This window comes from Tachypleus tridentatus, chromosome 5 (assembly GCF_004210375.1).
Source record: "Tachypleus tridentatus isolate NWPU-2018 chromosome 5, ASM421037v1, whole genome shotgun sequence".
NCBI lineage: Eukaryota > Metazoa > Arthropoda > Merostomata > Xiphosura > Limulidae > Tachypleus > Tachypleus tridentatus.
In genome coordinates this window covers 15,665,977-15,684,810 of record NC_134829.1, presented here as the reverse complement: position 1 = coordinate 15,684,810, position 18,834 = coordinate 15,665,977, and the positions used below count along the sequence as shown (strand labels likewise).

The window sequence follows — 18,834 nt, the reverse complement described above, 5'->3', positions numbered from 1 at the left end:
TGAAGAGAGAGTTTGGTAGAGGCACATTACACTCCAAATAGTGAAGAGGTAATGCACAATGATTTACGTGAGAGACAAATTGGAATCACTTAATTCCATTAGGGGGAACAAAAGACGTGTGGCATGTGTAAAGAAAACGTTTGCATATAAGGAACATCAGTGAATGGGATCAGCTACTCTTGTGAGAAAAGGAAAGTATCTATGAGGAAAACATTATCATTATAGGAAAATTATAACTTTTGTTACTCCTACAGTATTATCTATATGAATATAACGAAGATCAACTGGAAAGTATTCCAAGACACATATGCCCATATGCTTTAGTAATCTTCAACTTAGACTTTTCTCCACCTTCACTAACACAAGATGGGTTTAGGTAAGTATTGCTTTTGATCATCCACTGGGATTAGAATATACAAAGTAAGAAGTATTCTTTGATAGATTGTTCAGGCAGAGTATTCATGATGAAACTTTGTAGAGTGGACAGCAACTGCCTGTTGTGAAGACACAAGTGTAGAGGACAACATTTCAAAAGTCTTCCACCTATAAAAGACCATCAACACCTGCACACACGCACTGACTTGAAGACGAAAGGTGGAAGACTTTCGAAACATCATCCTTTATACTTGTGTTTCCACAACAGGCAGTTTCTGTCTATTCTAAAAAGTTTCACCAAGAAGTAGTTTTGTAAAGTTTTACAAATTGAAGCTTTTATTTTTCTTCTTTTTTAACATGTGATGCTCATCATTTTAATTAGTTTAGTTTTTGTAGTTTTGACTTTCTTCAGTAACTTTTGTAGCATAAAATTTTCTATATTACTCTAATTAACAAGGTTATGTATATATATATCAATCCCTTGTTTTCTTTATAAAACTTGAAAATGAATATTTTTTACAGTTGTAGATTTAGAGACCAAATTCCTGGTTCACAGTCATTACTTGTAGTTTATAAATGTTCTTGTCCATGCTCTTAGCAAGGCTATATCAGTTTTACTAAAAGAAAATTATTAATGTGAGTGAAAGATCTCCTAGCTTAGAATTCAAGAGTAAATCAAATGTATGAAAATGCCACTGGAGAATGTGATATTTTTGTCTGTTTTAATTGTCTTATCATTGTTGAAAGGGCTTCCAAACAAAAAAAGAGCTTATATATTCATAAATTGGGACCTGAAATTAATGTTATTAGAATAGCAAATAAACTGCTTTTATTGCACCTTAGACAGCATGTCTGCAGACTTACAACACTAGAAACCAGGTTTTGATTTCCATGGTAGGCAGAGCACAGGTATCCCAATATGTAGTTTTATGTTTAATTACCAGCAGACAGAAATCATGTCAAATAAAATCCCCTTTTCTTTAAAACTATAGATTTTCAGTTTTTATAAAGCAAAACACTGAGAAAACTTGAAACTTTTGTCTCTTTAGCCAAAATTGTTTTATTAAGTCCCTCATGGTGAAGTAAAAACCTACATCTATTTAAAAATATATATGTAAAAACAGCTTGTTTGGGTTGAGAAAATTTTTTACGTAGAGGAGCGAACAACGTTTCGACCTTCTTCGGTCATTGTCAGAAGGTTGAAACATTGTTCGCTCCTCTAGGTAAAAAATTTTCTCAACCCAAATGAGCCGTTTTTACATATATATTTTTCTCTACAAGTGGGTTTTCTTGACATCACTGACTACATCTAGTTAATATTACCAATATATATTTTTTCTGATAAAGATCACATTTAACTGTTCTTTAGTACAAGTCCCAAGCATTTCATTTATTTCAGTAATGTGGAATTTGTGATTTAATTTACATTATTTTATATATATTTGTAGTTGATTGTACCATATGACATGTTTAAAGTCTTAATTTACTGACAAGAATGGGAAAGAAAACTAAACTTAGAAATGTCTCATTGCAAGAAAAAGATTAACCATTTGATATACATTTGTATTGCATGTTAATAAAAATGTGATCATATGAATGACTTCCAAGAAGTAAAAATATTCTTTTGCTTTGGTTTGAATTTTTTTTGTTGGATATGCACTGTAAGAAATGCCTATAGAATGGAGTGAAGAAGGGCTGAGAAGACAAAATAAATTTTTCTGTTTCTTTTTGAACATATGTTAAATTCAAGAAAAATATGTTGTCAGCAACTGCATTTAAAATGTATTGGTGTAAAATCGATATAAGCTGAATTTAGACTAATAGTTACCCTTTTATTTTAATACATTTTTTAACTTTTTGTGCTTTGAGAAAGTAATGAAATATTTATGTTTTTAATTTAATAAGAATTTTATTTCATCCATTACTTATGTTTTAATTTAATAAGCACAACCTTTTAATTCAAACTATTAGAAGGTACCAGTCAGTTATGTTTTCACAAACACAGTTTAGAGGTAATTGATTTTGGTTGAAATATCAATTTATACAGTTTCCAAAAATTTGTATTTTTGGTTAAAAAGGTAAAATAATTAAATCCTTCTCACTGTTTATTTTGATAAAAGCCATGCTAAACTGAGGGTCTTTCTTTTGATTCTAACAAGATTGGGTACGTTTTACTTGAAATTATACACCTTAATGGGAATTTTCAGGATTCTGGTAATTCACTGTGAAGTGTTTTGGTTCAAATTAATAAGAATTCCTGACTAGCAACCACATTATCTCATCACAAGGTAAAAATTATTACATCAGAAGAGTATGGTTATCTTGTTATTTTATTTCTTGTATGTATTAGTTATTGTTGTTTTACTGAAAATAAAAGAGTTTTGAATTATTTTATTTGGTGTATGTGGAGTGTAGATTAAATGGATATTCTGTAAATACCTGGTATATGAGAAATGTTTGAAGTTTGTTGTTCAGAGCTAAGTATTCTAATATTCTTCAAGGCATGTAGTTTTATAAGTAGTAAAACTGTGCTATTGCCATCTTATAAACAAAGCCCAGTTTTTTTATGTTTACATTAGTAATTCTAGCTAAAGTCTTCAGAATCAGCATGTTACAAGAGATTTATATTTTTATTTTTCTAGGCCTTCAGTAAAAGCAAAAGCTGAGAAATCAGTATCTCCGAGTAAAGAAATTACCACAAGAGAATTAATTCTCTGGCATGGGCAGTTGTGGGCGAAGAACTTGTTTCTTTCTGAAGTGAAACTTTTCTCCTGGTCTTTGTTAATACAACCTTCTCAAATGTAAGTCTATCACTGTGTAATATTGCTGCTTTTAACTTTGAAATGATTTTCTGATGTTGCACCTATGTTATTTTAAGTTTACGTACATAGTTTTATTCCTGTTTTCACAAAGTAGCACAATTATATGTATGCAGATTTTTTGTTTCCAGAAGAAGATGTAATTCTATGCTAGAAAAAGTAACTTTCTTGGTGCTTTATGATGAAGTTTCAACTAATTATTACTCTTGCTATTCAATACATGTAAACTTCCACGCTCTCCATATTTTTAAGTTATTATTAAGCATGAAAAAATAGGCTTTTACAAATAACACTAATGCTCTAACTGCCATTCCTATCCACACATCTCTTTACTTAAGTTGCTCAGAATTTTGTATTAGCAAACTTATTTGTTGTTATTTTAGGTTAGCTTCTAACATGTTCTTTCAAAACATTTCTACCTTCATACATGCCACTCACTCTTCTACATCACAGGAAAAAAAATGCTACTACATTGTGTGCATTCACACATAAATGTTTGTGCATGCTAACAAGCCTTGAACAAACCTCCTATCCCTAAATTTGTCAGTGTGTATTGCACCAGGCTATAATGTAAGAAAAGCAGCACATCCTTCTTGCACAATAATTCCCATGAGCACCACCACAAGCTCATTGTAATTGTACTTATTGTCTTTAAACAATTTTTTTCCATAATATTTACCACAATATTTGCAGTTATTATTTTAACCTTTCATTGCTGTTTGTTGCACAGTCTTTTTCTTTCCTTAATTTTTTGCTTACTTAAAGAACTTTGAACTTTTTATTAGAACTTCTACTTCATTATCTTCAATTTGATTTGATTTTAATTGACCTTGTACCTTTGAAGACACATGTTCCACTACCTATCATCATTGTTTAATCCAACATACATGCTTTGCCCAGTGCACTTTAAGGTCATCATTAGGTCTGTGCACCATTGCCATACCTGACTCATTTCCCAACTAATCAAAAAGAAAAGTCTTTTATATGCTTCATAAAAACAGACTACTACAACATCAGTTTCATGAATTAATTTGATTATGCATTCATGCTCCCATGTTTTTTACATCTCCCAAGATTTTCAGCACTTTCACAAAAAAATGTTCAATACTTTAATGGCAACTAAAAACATTGACAGTTAGTGATATTACCCCCATTGTAAACCACATGGCTGATTTCATTTTGATCTCCAACATCTTGCTTCTGTTACTTCAGGTGAATGTCACCATGTTATGAGTTTTGCCACTGTTGTTTCCATGTCTACTTTTGCTTCTCGTTCTCTTTTATCTGTGTGGACCAAGTAAGCATACTTTAATGCCTGCAAATATTTCTTTTCTATTTATTTTATTCCAGTAATATTTTTTCTGAATCCCAAGCTCTCTTTTAATCATATTAATATTGTCATGTCTGTTTTTGTTTTTTTCATGTGTCAATGCACAAACCTTTAGGGTTAGTTCAGAAAACTCTATGTTCAATAAAACACCTGAAATTAAGAAAACAACTTATACATACATAAAAAAAAATTGTGAGCTAGAATTTTGGGATTGAACTTAGCTTGCTGTGGCAATACACCAGTACTAAATGAGTAGGCTGACTTGTGTATTTGTAATTATTTCATTATATATATATATATCTGTGTGTGTAATGAAGAACAGTAGAATAACAGCAAAAACAACAAGCATTTGACACAAATATGTTCAGTACCAAACATTTAATTCTTGAACATTTTGGAATATACATATTCAATATTCAAACATACTATATTGAATATGGTAAAATATTGACTCCTATTGAATAACTCTGTTGCTAGTGTTATTAAATAATAATATGGATATGACACTGTACAGCTATTTGAATTGCTTAAAAAATTGGCCTAAAACTCCAGCAATTATCATTATATATCCATATCTTAACACCATCAAGCCATCCCCAAGTTCCTTTATTCCAAATCTGCAGACCATTATGTGTTTGTTTATCTTTTAATTCACTTCATCCTTTTATTCTATATTTTAATTATTTTTAAAATGGGTGAACTTTATTAAGTTTTTGAACCCAATATTTTACCCTCTTCAGTATAGCATGCTGAAGATGGAAAGTGTATATTCGAAAAGAATTAAATGTTTGTTACTGTATGCAAATGTGTCAAATATTCATTGTCATTGCCATTGTTCTACTGTTCATCATTAAACTTCAAAACCTGTTTAATGAATCTGTTGTATGTGTCTGTATATGTATTAAACATTGAATTACCCTTGTGTATTCAATTTCTCATCTATTGATTTTATGAAGGGGAAGTTTAGTAATTATCTCTTTCTTTAGCCTAGTCAAGAGTTTTTTCACAAGAGGTAGTATTTAAGAGTTCATCAAGAGTAGAGAGTCAAAACAGTTATTATGATAGCCTTTAACTTGTTTTTGAAGGCAGAACTGATTATGACATCAGTATATCTGTCAAACAGTAAAGTACTATCAACAGTATATAACTTTAGTTAGTTGTAGTGTTTCTGTATAATATGTATCCTCACAGTATAGTTGTATGCATGAATAAACACTAGTTTTACATAAATTTGTTTAAAAACTGATTTGAAAGATTACTTCCATTAAACATTTTTTTTTACATAGAAATGTAGTATAAGAACATTGTCATAGACCACCAGTAAATGTTGTGCTTTTTTGTCTTTACTTATATAACAGCCTGTGTGTGTCTCTCTTTTAGTGCCATAGCTCCAAAAGGAAAGAACCTAGAGACATGAAATTTTGTATGCCTACTAAGAGAATTCTGAGGCTATGCATCTTAATATTGTTTTTATCTCAAACAAACATTGGCTTATAATTTTGCCATTAAACCATAAAAAAGAGAGAAGTATATGTTGCTCTCTGTTGCTTGGTCAAAAACATTGTTAGGGAACAAATGTTTAATAATAAGAATGGTTTTGTATTTATAGTTTTGTTTTTAATACTTATAAAAGTGATAGAATTCATATTAGTGGCAAAATTATTATATTTTAATGTTTGTTTGTGTGTATCTCTTTCTGCCAATAATGCAAAATGATAACAACAGGTGTTTTTTTTAAAATGCATAAAATTGTTGTAATTCATATTGACAGAAATGAGTTTATTCAAGTGTTTATTCATTTGTATCTACAAACCTATTTTCTAAATGTGTGTATGACATTAAAGAATTTTATTGCAAAGTTATTTCAAATAAAAAATAGAAAAAAATTCAATTTTTGTTCTTTCAATGATTGTGTTTGAAAAAAAATTCTGATTTTGAGATTGATAAAAAACTTTTTTTTTAAAGTGAAAAAGAAATTTGATTTGATTTTTAAAAAATTGAAGGAGATATGAATGATGCAACACTTTGTTCAAGCTAAGTTTGTGTCTGTTTGTTTGCACTTTTGAGCTCTTATAATAGTAGACATACATATAAAGATGTGGAATTAATGTACTCAGGTTTAATTTATGTGGTGTCATATTTTTAGTGACAATGAAACCTTTGTTACCTAATTTTTTTCCACAGAACACAGACTAGATTTTTGATCTGTTTTAATGGGAAGTGATGTCAGAAAAATAAAGTGTATTTATTATTAAAAAGGTGTACTGTTGTTATGGGGTCACAATAAAAATCCATCAGGTGCAGACATGCCTACAGGCAGAGAAGAATAACTTTTTTATAGAATAGACAAGTTCAATCCATGTAATTCTGTAAAAATAAGTTGTGTGTTCACTCTAATTTCAGAAGAGAGTAATGTATGATAAATATTTCTGACACTGATTATGTACCTCAGAGTAAAATTTAGAGAAAAATAAAAACAACTCTTATTGCCAATCACAAGCAGCAAAATGTCATGAAAATGTGTACATTTGGCATGTACTGTTACATGAAAAGCAAAATTTTGATCCTTTCTGTTTAAAAATATCAAAACATTGACTATCTGTTCAGGTAATACCCAGATAAGGATGGCTAGTTAATCATAAGGCATTACATAAACAGTCACAATTATTTAACTTTATCTGAAAAATAGCATTGGTGCTTTAAGATCAATAGATTATTTCAATAAAATAATTCAGCGATAAAACATTTCATTCAGTGTTAAGTATATGGTGTTGAAATCTAATCACTTTGACACAATTGATGTATGATTTTTTTCTCAAGTGTAAATATAGTGTTCCCAATAAATTTGTTTTTTAATTAAAACATCTGGTATACCTCATATTTATTCTGTAGACCCTCTCAGTTGAATGTATCAATAAAAGTTCCAGTAACAACCATAAAGGATCAGTTTTTACACCAAGTCTTGTCAATAAACCCTTACCAGGAGGTTTATATTGGAGGATCTTACTTTACCTATCTTCAGATGCGACCTCACTGTAACCACAGAGGATTCAATAATTTTGTAACTTATCTACAGAATGAAAAAGTTGTAAGTCTAATTTTTTTTATTTTGCGTCAAAACAAGCACTAGATTTCTGCACATATAAAAAGTATCTCCAATTTATTTTGATTTTTGCAAAATTTTGGGCAACCTTCTTTTCATTAGAGCCTAAAAATAACAATTACTGGAAATGTCACAAAAAAACAAAATATAATAAGTAGACATTATTTTCAATTAATTATAGACTTCAGCTGCCCTAATGATAAGAGAAGACATTGTTTCATTCATTGTAGTGATGCATTCATCAGAGAAAGGCATCACCATAAAAATCTAAACATCCTCTACTCCTACACTCTAGGCATGTGAATGGAAACCATTAATTGCAGAACATTCTTTATCAGTTTACCTAAAATTCCTTTGAAATAAGTTTAATACATATTTTACAAACAATTTCTTTAAGTATCTAATTATCATAGTTATATAATATAGGTATTCAGTTGCAATGAAAGTGTACACTTAAACAGGAAAATAAGGAATATAATCTATTAGATAAAACAAGTACTACTTATAAATTAGAAAGGTTTTCAGGTTACTTGCACAATCAAACAGCATTTTGCATTACACAGATTTTGACTGTGTCCCTTATTAATTTGATTAGACATTGTTACAATGGTTGTAACTTTTGCACTTCTCTCCTTTAGGGGGCACTAGGTTGTTCTGAAAGCAGTGTAGAATACATCCTGCTTCCTCCTTGCAGTTATGCAGAAGAGCTTGGTGTGTATGATTTCTTTGTAATTTTTATCTTCTTTTAAATTTGATTGTAATTACACTGGTCTAAGACACTAGTGTTAGGCCTATTATATTTTAACTCTTTCCATGTGGAGTTGATCAGGCAATACAACCAACCTTGTAACCTTGAGAGTTTCATACTATAACTTTTAATATGTTTTGTGTATTTTCACAATATCTGGCCAGCTTTCAGTAAAATTACAAATATTGTGTCCACTAAAACTCAGATTTTTTTTAATTAAGTATTTTTACTAAAGATTTGTCTATGAATGTATAGAATCAAAGTGTTACTGCTCTGAGTGCAAATTGGTTTTTGTATTAAGATTAAAAATAGTTTTCTTCTCCTGAGAATTTCCAAATTTCATTTGCACAACTTCTAGACCCTCCTAACTAAATTTCAGATGTTTTCTTTGGTAAAACTTTATATTTTATCTGTTATTTTTTGTACTCTAATTCTTTACAGACTTGGTTGATTTGATTGGCTTTGTAACTTCTGTAAAAAAAATATGAAATACGTGTTTTTTAATCTAAAGATAATGCAGTTGTAACAGAAAATTACAATTGTTTATCCTAAAAAGCTTAAAGCTTTAGCAGTCTACATCTATTTGTAATTAATTTTATAATTTTATTGCTCTTGGTTCTTTGTAAATCACTTGGCAAATGTGTTACTCATGTCACTGTGTTAAATGACATAATGCACAAACAACTTGTGAGCCTACCTCATGAAGAATTTTTAGTTTTTATTATCTTACCTAATTTTATGTTATATAACTTATTAAATTTCTAAATTTTATATTTTAATTACCTATATATCCATAAATAAATAATATTCATGAAAATCTAGAAATTAGCACTTATCTTTGACCTTTCATTTTGCTGTTGGTTGGTGATGAAATTTAAGCTTACTTTTTTTTATAATGATGGTACTAGTACACTAAATAATTTTTATTTACTGAAATAATGCATGTAAAAACACAGAATAATATGCACAAAGCAAACAATGTCCTATAACTATTATAATTTGACTGGTTTTGTAACTAGAAAGAGAGAAGCATGAATTAACTCCCTGTTGCCTGACCTGAACAATGCTAGATTAATTTTCAAACTAAAGATAAAATTAACAGTACTCTGTATTGAAAACAAGAGCATTGGACATCTTTTGATATATCAAAACTCTTCCTTTCTGTTGGTTATAAATGTATAGTATAACATTTTATAATTGTTACAGTGAGAACGTGACAGGTGGGTTTGATTTTCTAGTTTATGATTCCACATCAGATAAGTTTGAATGTTGTAAGAGTAAATCACTGTCTTAGTAATATCTGTATGATAATGAATAAGGTATGTTAAATTCTGTACTTCAGAGAGGAGTGTTAAATAAGTTAGAAAAGAGAGAAGACCTAGAGAACAAATTTCATTATTCTCATACAGGAAAAATTAAGGATTTTTTAATAAAATTCTTATTAAATTAAGATCATAAAACTGATATTAACCTGTGATTTATTGCTGCCAAATTTATTTGTAAACACTGATGATAAAGTAGTTCAATAATTTTAAGTGTAACTATGTAAAAGTTCATGACATTCAACTGCTGATTTACCAATAGCTTAAAGGTGAACCACTTAATTCTTTATTGAACCAATTATGATTTTTCAAGAATAAAAGTATTCCAGTCATACTCTGTGGGTATGGTGAAAATAGCATGGTTGGAATACTGTTATTATACACTCTTCTAATTCTTGAGAATTTGTAAGAAACTAGTTAAAGAATGTGCTTTTTAAAAATATAATAGAAGTGTTACTAATGTATTATGACAAGTGTAATTCTAATGTTTTGCTAGTTTATAGATAGTATGCACATTAATCTTATTTTTCTGTGTATTAAATACATAATTAAGTTAAATTTTAAAATATTATCATAGTGTGTTTTTTGATTACCTCTGTTGCTTCATAAAAACTACCTAAATAAATAATTTATCTGGACCAGTAGTAATTTATCATTTTAAAATCTACAGTTGGGAAAGGTATGTTTGTGTGTGTCACCATTGAATCTACAAGGAGAACCAACTGAAATATTGTTTCTTGTTTAACAATGTTAGAGATTTGATAAAGTTGTTGCCAGTTTGTACCCCATGGCATTTCCATTAAGTTTATCCTATATTTTCCCATCAAAATATCAACAGCCTGATTTTCCCAGCTTGCTCCAGTCTTTTATTTCCCAATTAATTATACTTGGCAAATATCTATTTTGTGATGCACTCCACCTATGTCAATATGCCTTCCATATCTGGTACTGTATATAAATCCCTCATTCAAATAATGTTATCACTTATCATCAAAATCTTGATAAAGGGTTTCTTTGTACAGTGACTGTTGGAAATACTTGGAACATTCTTTCCTCTACTTATATGACTTTCATTTAAAATAATTTTTTCATTTGACAAGCTAATATAGGGCATAAATTCCTAGATTACTGTTTCCGATACTGAGGCTAATCACATCTCTCCTGTCCCACATCTGATATCCACCATTGCTCAACAGTCAGAGAAGGAGTCATTCTCAATTGAAGCTGTCCATGACCTTGTTCATGGAGATGTATATTTGGTCCAGGGGTGTTTGGTTTCTCCAGGGAACTCTGAGGCTGTACTAGAGTTTGGGGTGATGCCTTTTGGACTTCTTCAGGTTGAAAAGAAGGTTTGTCCACTTCAATGTTGCTTACCTTCTAATCATGATTTCAGTGTCTCAAAATGTGTCAATGTATATATGTTGTGGTTCAAATTTCCTATTCATCAACATGAGATTTAGGGACAATGGACATATAATTTCAACCCATAGCAGTGAAACCTGGGCTACTGGGTTGGAGAATGGCCAATAATCTTGTGAGATGTCACCCACAGTGCATGAATTAAATTATGGGTGAATAGCATACCTGTTCTGACTAGTGTGGTTTCCCCACTAGATTGCTGATTTTTTATTGGCATGCTCACAATTTATGCAGATGCATTCTGTATAGATAATGCCCTTACTGGCTCCTCCATGTCATCAGTGTTGGATTCTAGCTATAGTGTGAGTAGAGATAAAAGTATTTTCAAAGTTACATTTTAAATTGAAAGTGTATTTCTGATAATACTTACCTCTTGTCATACTCTCCCTCCCCAGTAATAACTGGTGTTAGAGACTGTTGATTGGGTCATTCTTCAAAAAGTGATAATATTATATGGATAAGGTGCTTATACACAGCACCAGAATAGAGGGCACATTGATGTAGAGTGTTACAAGACAGATGTCACCAATGGTAATTTAGTGAGGAAAAAAATTCAGACCAATGTCTAGATGGGCAAAGGAAAAAACTTTAGTAACAAAGTAATAGCTATAGCGTGAGAGGGACAAGTATTATTGAAAATACACGTTTCATTTAAGAAAATGTTAACATAAAAACTTCTAAGTTTAGAACTTTCACATGATGTTCCTTATTGTGTGTTATGTCACCATGTATCTTTACAACTTTTTCAAAGACCTGTTACTGTCTATGTAGCAATCTCACATTGCTGAGTTCTTAAAAATTTCATATGTTTTGTATAGCTGTGTGTAATAACACATCTAAATTACAGTGTTTAGTATTCTCCTTTGAAATGTATTACTGTTTTTTAATTATTTTTTTATTTTAATATTTACATGAATTTAATACTTTGTTTTTACTACTGCTTTTCTTTTTGTTTTCTTCAATTTAAATAAAAAGTTTCAATTAAAGACAAGAATAGATACAGAACTTGTGAAAAGTCTGTAAGTTTTATTTTATTTTGATATAACCTGATATAATATTATATCCTTGAGAGTTTAAAAATTTGTTTGCACATAAACTAAGAAAAGATAAAACAATTATCATTATAAACTCACATTTCATTTACTTACTATAGGCTTAAAGAAAAAAAAACTTAAGTTCATGCATAATGACAGTTTTAAATTATAAGTTTTACTGGGATTATTTTACTCTGTTGCTCTATCTCACTGTTGATATCCAAATTAAAAAAAAAAGGTGGAGTTATTTGTTTCTATTAAAATATTAATATTGTGAGAGTGTTAGTAGATATTTATCAAGTCACAAACATGTTGATGTTTCTTAGTAACAAATGTGGTGAGAATAAAGATTTTTTGAAATTATTTTGGAAGTGATAGTTGCATAAAAATTCAAATGTTTTACAGGTTTACATGAAAACAAAGATGAGTTTGTTCTGCATTGCATATTCTTTTCTACTGAATCTCTCATTGATCGTCTAACTAAAGTTAGAGGTGAGCAAAATGTAAATATTACATGGCAGCAATCATTACATGAAATTATTTATCATGTTAGATGTCACATGGTATTGTAAAATGTGCAAAATTAATGTTTTTTCACTTTTGTTATGTGATATTGTTCTAGTTGTTAGATGTTTCAGTTTTACTAATGTTACGTGATGTTATACAATATTGTTAAATGTACAAAATTTACATTTTCTACAAATGTTCAATTATACTTTTCATGGTACTAAATGTTTTAGTTTTAACTAACATCACATGAAGTTATCAACCATCAATATTCTACATTTGTTATAATGTTACAGTGTTGTTGAAAGTACTAAAAGGTATGTACATGTTTTTAATATTATAAGATGGTGTTAAATACATAAAATGCTACCTGTAAAATGATGTTACACAGTGTTGTTGAATGTGCAAGACCGAACATCACATAAAAATGAAAACTGATATGTTGTGAACATAAAAACAAGCTTTTCTTTGGATCAAAAGAAAAACCAATTGTCATTTACTTTGTTTATTTCTTAGTCTTCAGTTGATAGTTATGTGTATGTAGCTAATAAATTGTGCAGTTATTTAGTTGATTAACAGAAAAATAGCAAAATATTTACTATTTTCAAAACAGATTTATTTTTCAACAGTTTTTAATGAAACCTATAGTTATAAATAATTTTTATTTCATGATCAAATTTTGATAAAGTGATGGTGGACATACTTTACTGGAGTGGTGATAAGTAACTGCCATAATTTATTACATTGTGATACAGGTGTGATTGAAATAATGGTCATTATTTACTGCCCTGTAATACAAAAGTGCACAAATGATATAATTTATTGCTGTTTAATGCAAGAGTGACAGTTATCACTGCTAATATTTATTTAATGCATTGATCATGAACACAACTGTCATAATTTATTACTCTGTTGTACAGAAAAGATGAATATAACTCATAACTTATTGCTGTGTAGTACATAATGTATTTGTAATAACTCATTGCTCCTTTATATAGGTAGGATGAACAAAAATGTGGTAATTCACTGCTACTTAGTAATACAGAAGTGATATGATAGATAATTTCAATATTTTATATTTCTGCAAAACAAGGCTGATGAATACAACTATAGTAGTTTGTTTCTTGGTAATATAGAGGTGGTGAATATAATTTAATACTCATTTATCCATTTATTGTTTTGTAATACAGTAGTAACAAATAACTTTAACTATTTATTGCTGTATAATAAAGGAGTGATAGATACAACTACCATAATTTATTTTTTGGTACTAAGCCATACTAGATATAACTTTTATAGTTATTTTTTTCTCATTGTTTATTCTTCTTAATATACAGGGAATTGATAATTGCCACAATATATTGTTCTGCAATACAGCAGTGATGTATTATTTTGTAATACAGAGGATAATGATAACTGCAATATTTCACTGCTCTGTAAAACAAGTGTGTAAACATAACTGCATAATATATTTATCTGTAATACAGAGGTGGTGGATTTAATTGTCATAATTTATTGCTCAGTAATGCAAATGTGATAGTTAAGTGCTATATTTTAATACTCTGTACTAGAGAGATGATGTGTGTAACTGTCAATCTGTGGCTCTCTAATACACAGGTGATGGATAATTGTCATCGTTTCTTGCTCTTACTACAGGCCTGATACTCATTCTCAGCTGGGATTAGTTTTGTACCATGTGCCTGCAAGCTATAGAACTTATAATCAACAACACTTGCACCTATCATACTCGTTCTGTATGAGAGGTATATTGTGTGGAAACCATGGCTTTATGGGGACTTCTTATCCCATGGGTCACACCTCCACAGTTGTTCCTTTTGTGTCCAGAGGAAAGCCTCACATGCATCTTTGACCTTAATGATTCTTCTGTCCCTCTGTGCTGGTATTTGTATGGGATGTTGAAGTGATCCAGTATCACCATCTAAACTTCTTTAACCCCAAAATGTTGGACCTACACCTCTTCACTGATGCTTTCCTTTTGTTGGAGAGCATTTCTGAATGACAATTTAACATCTGGAACATGAACCCAGGATGAGTCTTCTTTCCATGTTCATACACATGAACTTCTGTTTGGCTGTTGAACATGATACTATTACCATTCTTAGTGGATCATTTTGTTATGTCCAATTTTGACAATTCCTTGGTTTTTTCTACATTAAACACTAAGGGATGACTGATAGGAGTTCAGTATAGAGCCATTTGCTTGCAGATGCTGGGCCTTTCTGATTGGACCAATTTTCAGTGGGTTGGTTTTCTTGTCTGCATGTATCAGGTACTAGGTTGCAGATTCCCTCGTTTGGAGAGACCATGTTCTGCCCAGAGGAAGTGCTCTCTTGTGGACCTCATTCTTCAAGATCTTCTCAACCCTCTCAATTTCATGCTTCTGATCATCTGTTCTTTATCCCTCAGTTCTGGCTGTTCCTGCTTTCTGTCAGGTCTTCTCTTGTACTTGTAATAATTTTAACCCATCCTTTCATCTTTTACCTTGAATCCTGGCCTTGATTTAAGATATTTCTTGTTGTATCATCTTGGTGATACTCCCCCCCCCTGGCTGACTAACCTTGGCTCCCTCTTCTATGGCACATGACAACCCAACCACCTCATCCCCTGACAATTATAATGTTATTGCTTCAACATCTCCCATCTGCTTTCTGGTAATTTTTTTCTTGTTCCTAAGCAACCTAGTCCATATATTTGTGTAAAAGGCATGGCTTTCAAAGTTGTTCCATCTGTCACCACCTTCCCCCTGATTATTCTACTGTTGGAAATCTCCCTCCCTTCCTTTTACCTCAATCTTTAACAGTATTTATTAGCAGCCTTATTCTCAACATCTTACCTTTCTTGATATCACAAGGTGTTTCCCACTCCAGTTCTCTTTACCTTGATCCAGTTCTTTCTTATCCATAGACATACTCACTATGTTCACATACCTTACTGGGTCCTCAGTAGCATCCTGCATGCTCTTAACCGTTGCTTCTTCAAGCTGCTGGTAATCTGCAACTTCTATAACTTTTCTTTTTAGATATATTCTTTTTAACTTTTTACCTGTAGTTGCAAACATTCTGATCTGTGTGTTATTGAATCATCCCATACCCCTTTCCATCATCCTTAAATTCTTATTTCTCTGGATTGGTCCTTTCTCCCTGAGTCTTCAGATACACAGGGAGAAGACAACTTCTTTTTTCTCTCTCTCTTTCTCCCATTTATTTAACTCTTCTATAATTTTTCAGACCTCAACAGACAATTGTGCCTTTTTCTTGTCATTTATTGCTACTTAGGTCATACATCTCACTTTCAAGGTTTCCATCTTCAACTCAACATTTCCTGGGGGTCTTCTTCCAAGGACAAATCTTCTTCAACCCTTGTAGATAGGGCCTGCCAGTTTCTATATTTAGTCTACTCCTCACAGGGTGTCATTGCTTATAGACAGTATACATTTCATTCTATCAGATTCAACACCTTTCTTATTCCCACACCACCCACTTACAACAATTGCTGAATGAGATCCTTCAAGTTAGCATCTGAGCTACCTTGGATAACTTCTCCATCAACTATCTTCACCATCTGCCTGTCTTCTGAAGATTGCTGCCTACCTCCATTTTCCATCCTGCAGTCTACCCATCATCTTTAGACAGATGAGTACATTTCCCTTCTGAATGTAGCATTTGCTTACGGGTTTCATCGAGATGAATGGTGATGCTTGGTCCACTTATTTCTAGAAAGTACTTGTATAATCTGCACTTATATAATATGTTGTTCACTCATAAGATTCCTCATAGTTTCACAGAATTGAAGTTGCATATGTAAATTTTATTTGCAATTTAAACCAAATAAGTGTCACAAAATTACAACATTTCTAAAATTATGTTTTAGAAAAAAAAATGTAGAAATATCATTTGTACTTAATTTGTGAAGGTATGCATTAGAAACCTTAACCTTTTGGATGCTATAATTGGATTTATCCAACTTGACATTTGCAGCTGTTTGGTGCAGCAGGTGGATTTACCATATCACAAAAATGTTTCCTCATAGCATGACTAATGGGATGCTCACACGTCCTTGAATTTCCAACTTTCGTGCCATATTTATGTACATCATGGAGCAAAAGCACAACTAGTGAATTTTAATATTGAAAAAGTACTAAAAACTTGATAATTTATCAAAATTTCACTACACACTCAAAGGGTTGAAAATTCTAACTTGTTCAGATAGGCTTAAGTATAAAAGTTGTAGACAACTACTGTTAACCCTCTCTGTGTGGGCATCCTTTACTATACATGTCACAAGGTTTTTAGTGACTTACATCCAAAACTTAATAAAAGTACTTTTTGTTTATATTATATCAATTGGTATAGCAAAGCATTATGGCGTATAATCCATATTTTAATAGTATACAAGTTTTAAGTTGCATAAGGCAATATTAAAAATTCCTGAATTTCCACTAGTGTAAGAAATGTAACAGTTTTACTCTAACACTGCCTTATGCAACTTAAAACTTATATACTATTAAAATATAGATTATACGCTATTATCATCGCTTGGATAAACCATAATGTTTATAGCCTTCAATCTTGTTTGGTTATGGAACTATAATATAGAAAATTATACTTCAATCTTGTTTGGTTATGGAACTATAATATAGAAAATTATACTTCAATCTTGTTTGGTTATGGAACTATAATATAGAAAATTATACTTCAATCTTGTTTGGTTATGGAACTATAATATAGAAAATTATACTTCAATCTTGTTTGGTTATGGAACTATAATATAGAAAATTATACTTCAATCTTGTTTGGTTATGGAACTATAATATAGAAAATTATACTTCAATCTTGTTTGGTTATGGAACTATAATATAGAAAATTATACTTCAATCTTGTTTGGTTATGGAACTATAATATAGAAAATTATACTTCAATCTTGTTTGGTTATGGAACTATAATATAGAAAATTATACTTCAATCTTGTTTGGTTATGGAACTATAATATAGAAAATTATACTTCAATCTTGTTTGGTTATGGAACTATAATATAGAAAATTATACTTCAATCTTGTTTGGTTATGGAACTATAATATAGAAAATTATACTTCAATCTTGTTTGGTTATGGAACTATAATATAGAAAATTATACTTCAATCTTGTTTGGTTATGGAACTATAATATAGAAAATTATACTTCAATCTTGTTTGGTTATGGAACTATAATATAGAAAATTATACTTCAATCTTGTTTGGTTATGGAACTATAATATAGAAAATTATACTTCAATCTTGTTTGGTTATGGAACTATAATATAGAAAATTATACTTCAATCTTGTTTGGTTATGGAACTATAATATAGAAAATTATACTTCAATCTTGTTTGGAACTATATGAAAATTATACTTCAATCTTGTTTGGTTAACTATAATATAGAAAATTATACTTCAATCTTGTTTGGTTATGGAACTATAATATAGAAAATTATACTTCAATCTTGTTTGGTTATGGAACTATAATATAGAAAATTATACTTCAATCTTGTTTGGTTATGGAACTATAATATAGAAAATTATACTTCAATCTTGTTTGGTTATGGAACTATAATATAGAAAATTATACTTCAATCTTGTTTGGTTATGGAACTATAATATAGAAAATTATACTTCAATCTTGTTTGGTTATGGAACTATAATATAGAAAATTATACTTCAATCTTGTTTGGTTATGGAACTATAATATAGAAAATTATACTTCAATCTTGTTTGGTTATGGAACTATAATATAGAAAATTATACTTCAATCTTGTTTGGTTATGGAACTATAATATAGAAAATTATACTTCAATCTTGTTTGGTTATGGAACTATAATATAGAAAATTATACTTCAATCTTGTTTGGTTATGGAACTATAATATAGAAAATTATACTTCAATCTTGTTTGGTTATGGAACTATAATATAGAAAATTATACTTCAATCTTGTTTGGTTATGGAACTATAATATAGAAAATTATACTTCAATCTTGTTTGGTTATGGAACTATAATATAGAAAATTATACTTCAATCTTGTTTGGTTATGGAACTATAATATAGAAAATTATACTTCAATCTTGTTTGGTTATGGAACTATAATATAGAAAATTATACTTCAATCTTGTTTGGTTATGGAACT

At 30.1% G+C, this 18,834-nt stretch overlaps 1 protein-coding gene across 2 annotated transcripts in view; it reads left to right on the top strand.

Moving 5' to 3' along the window:
• The window catches only part of LOC143250594 (uncharacterized), a 105,998-nt gene that overhangs the window by 60,607 nt on the left and 26,557 nt on the right, over positions 1–18,834 (top strand). The window contains exons 8-12 of one of the 2 annotated variants that reach the window (XM_076501390.1): positions 255–376; positions 3,018–3,176; positions 7,417–7,612; positions 8,266–8,338; positions 12,556–12,642. In XM_076501390.1, the coding sequence (XP_076357505.1) occupies positions 255–376; positions 3,018–3,176; positions 7,417–7,612; positions 8,266–8,338; positions 12,556–12,642 (637 nt within the window). The remainder of the gene's footprint in view (positions 1–254; positions 377–3,017; positions 3,177–7,416; positions 7,613–8,265; positions 8,339–12,555; positions 12,643–18,834) is intronic. The other variant, XM_076501391.1, reaches the window with a different exon arrangement.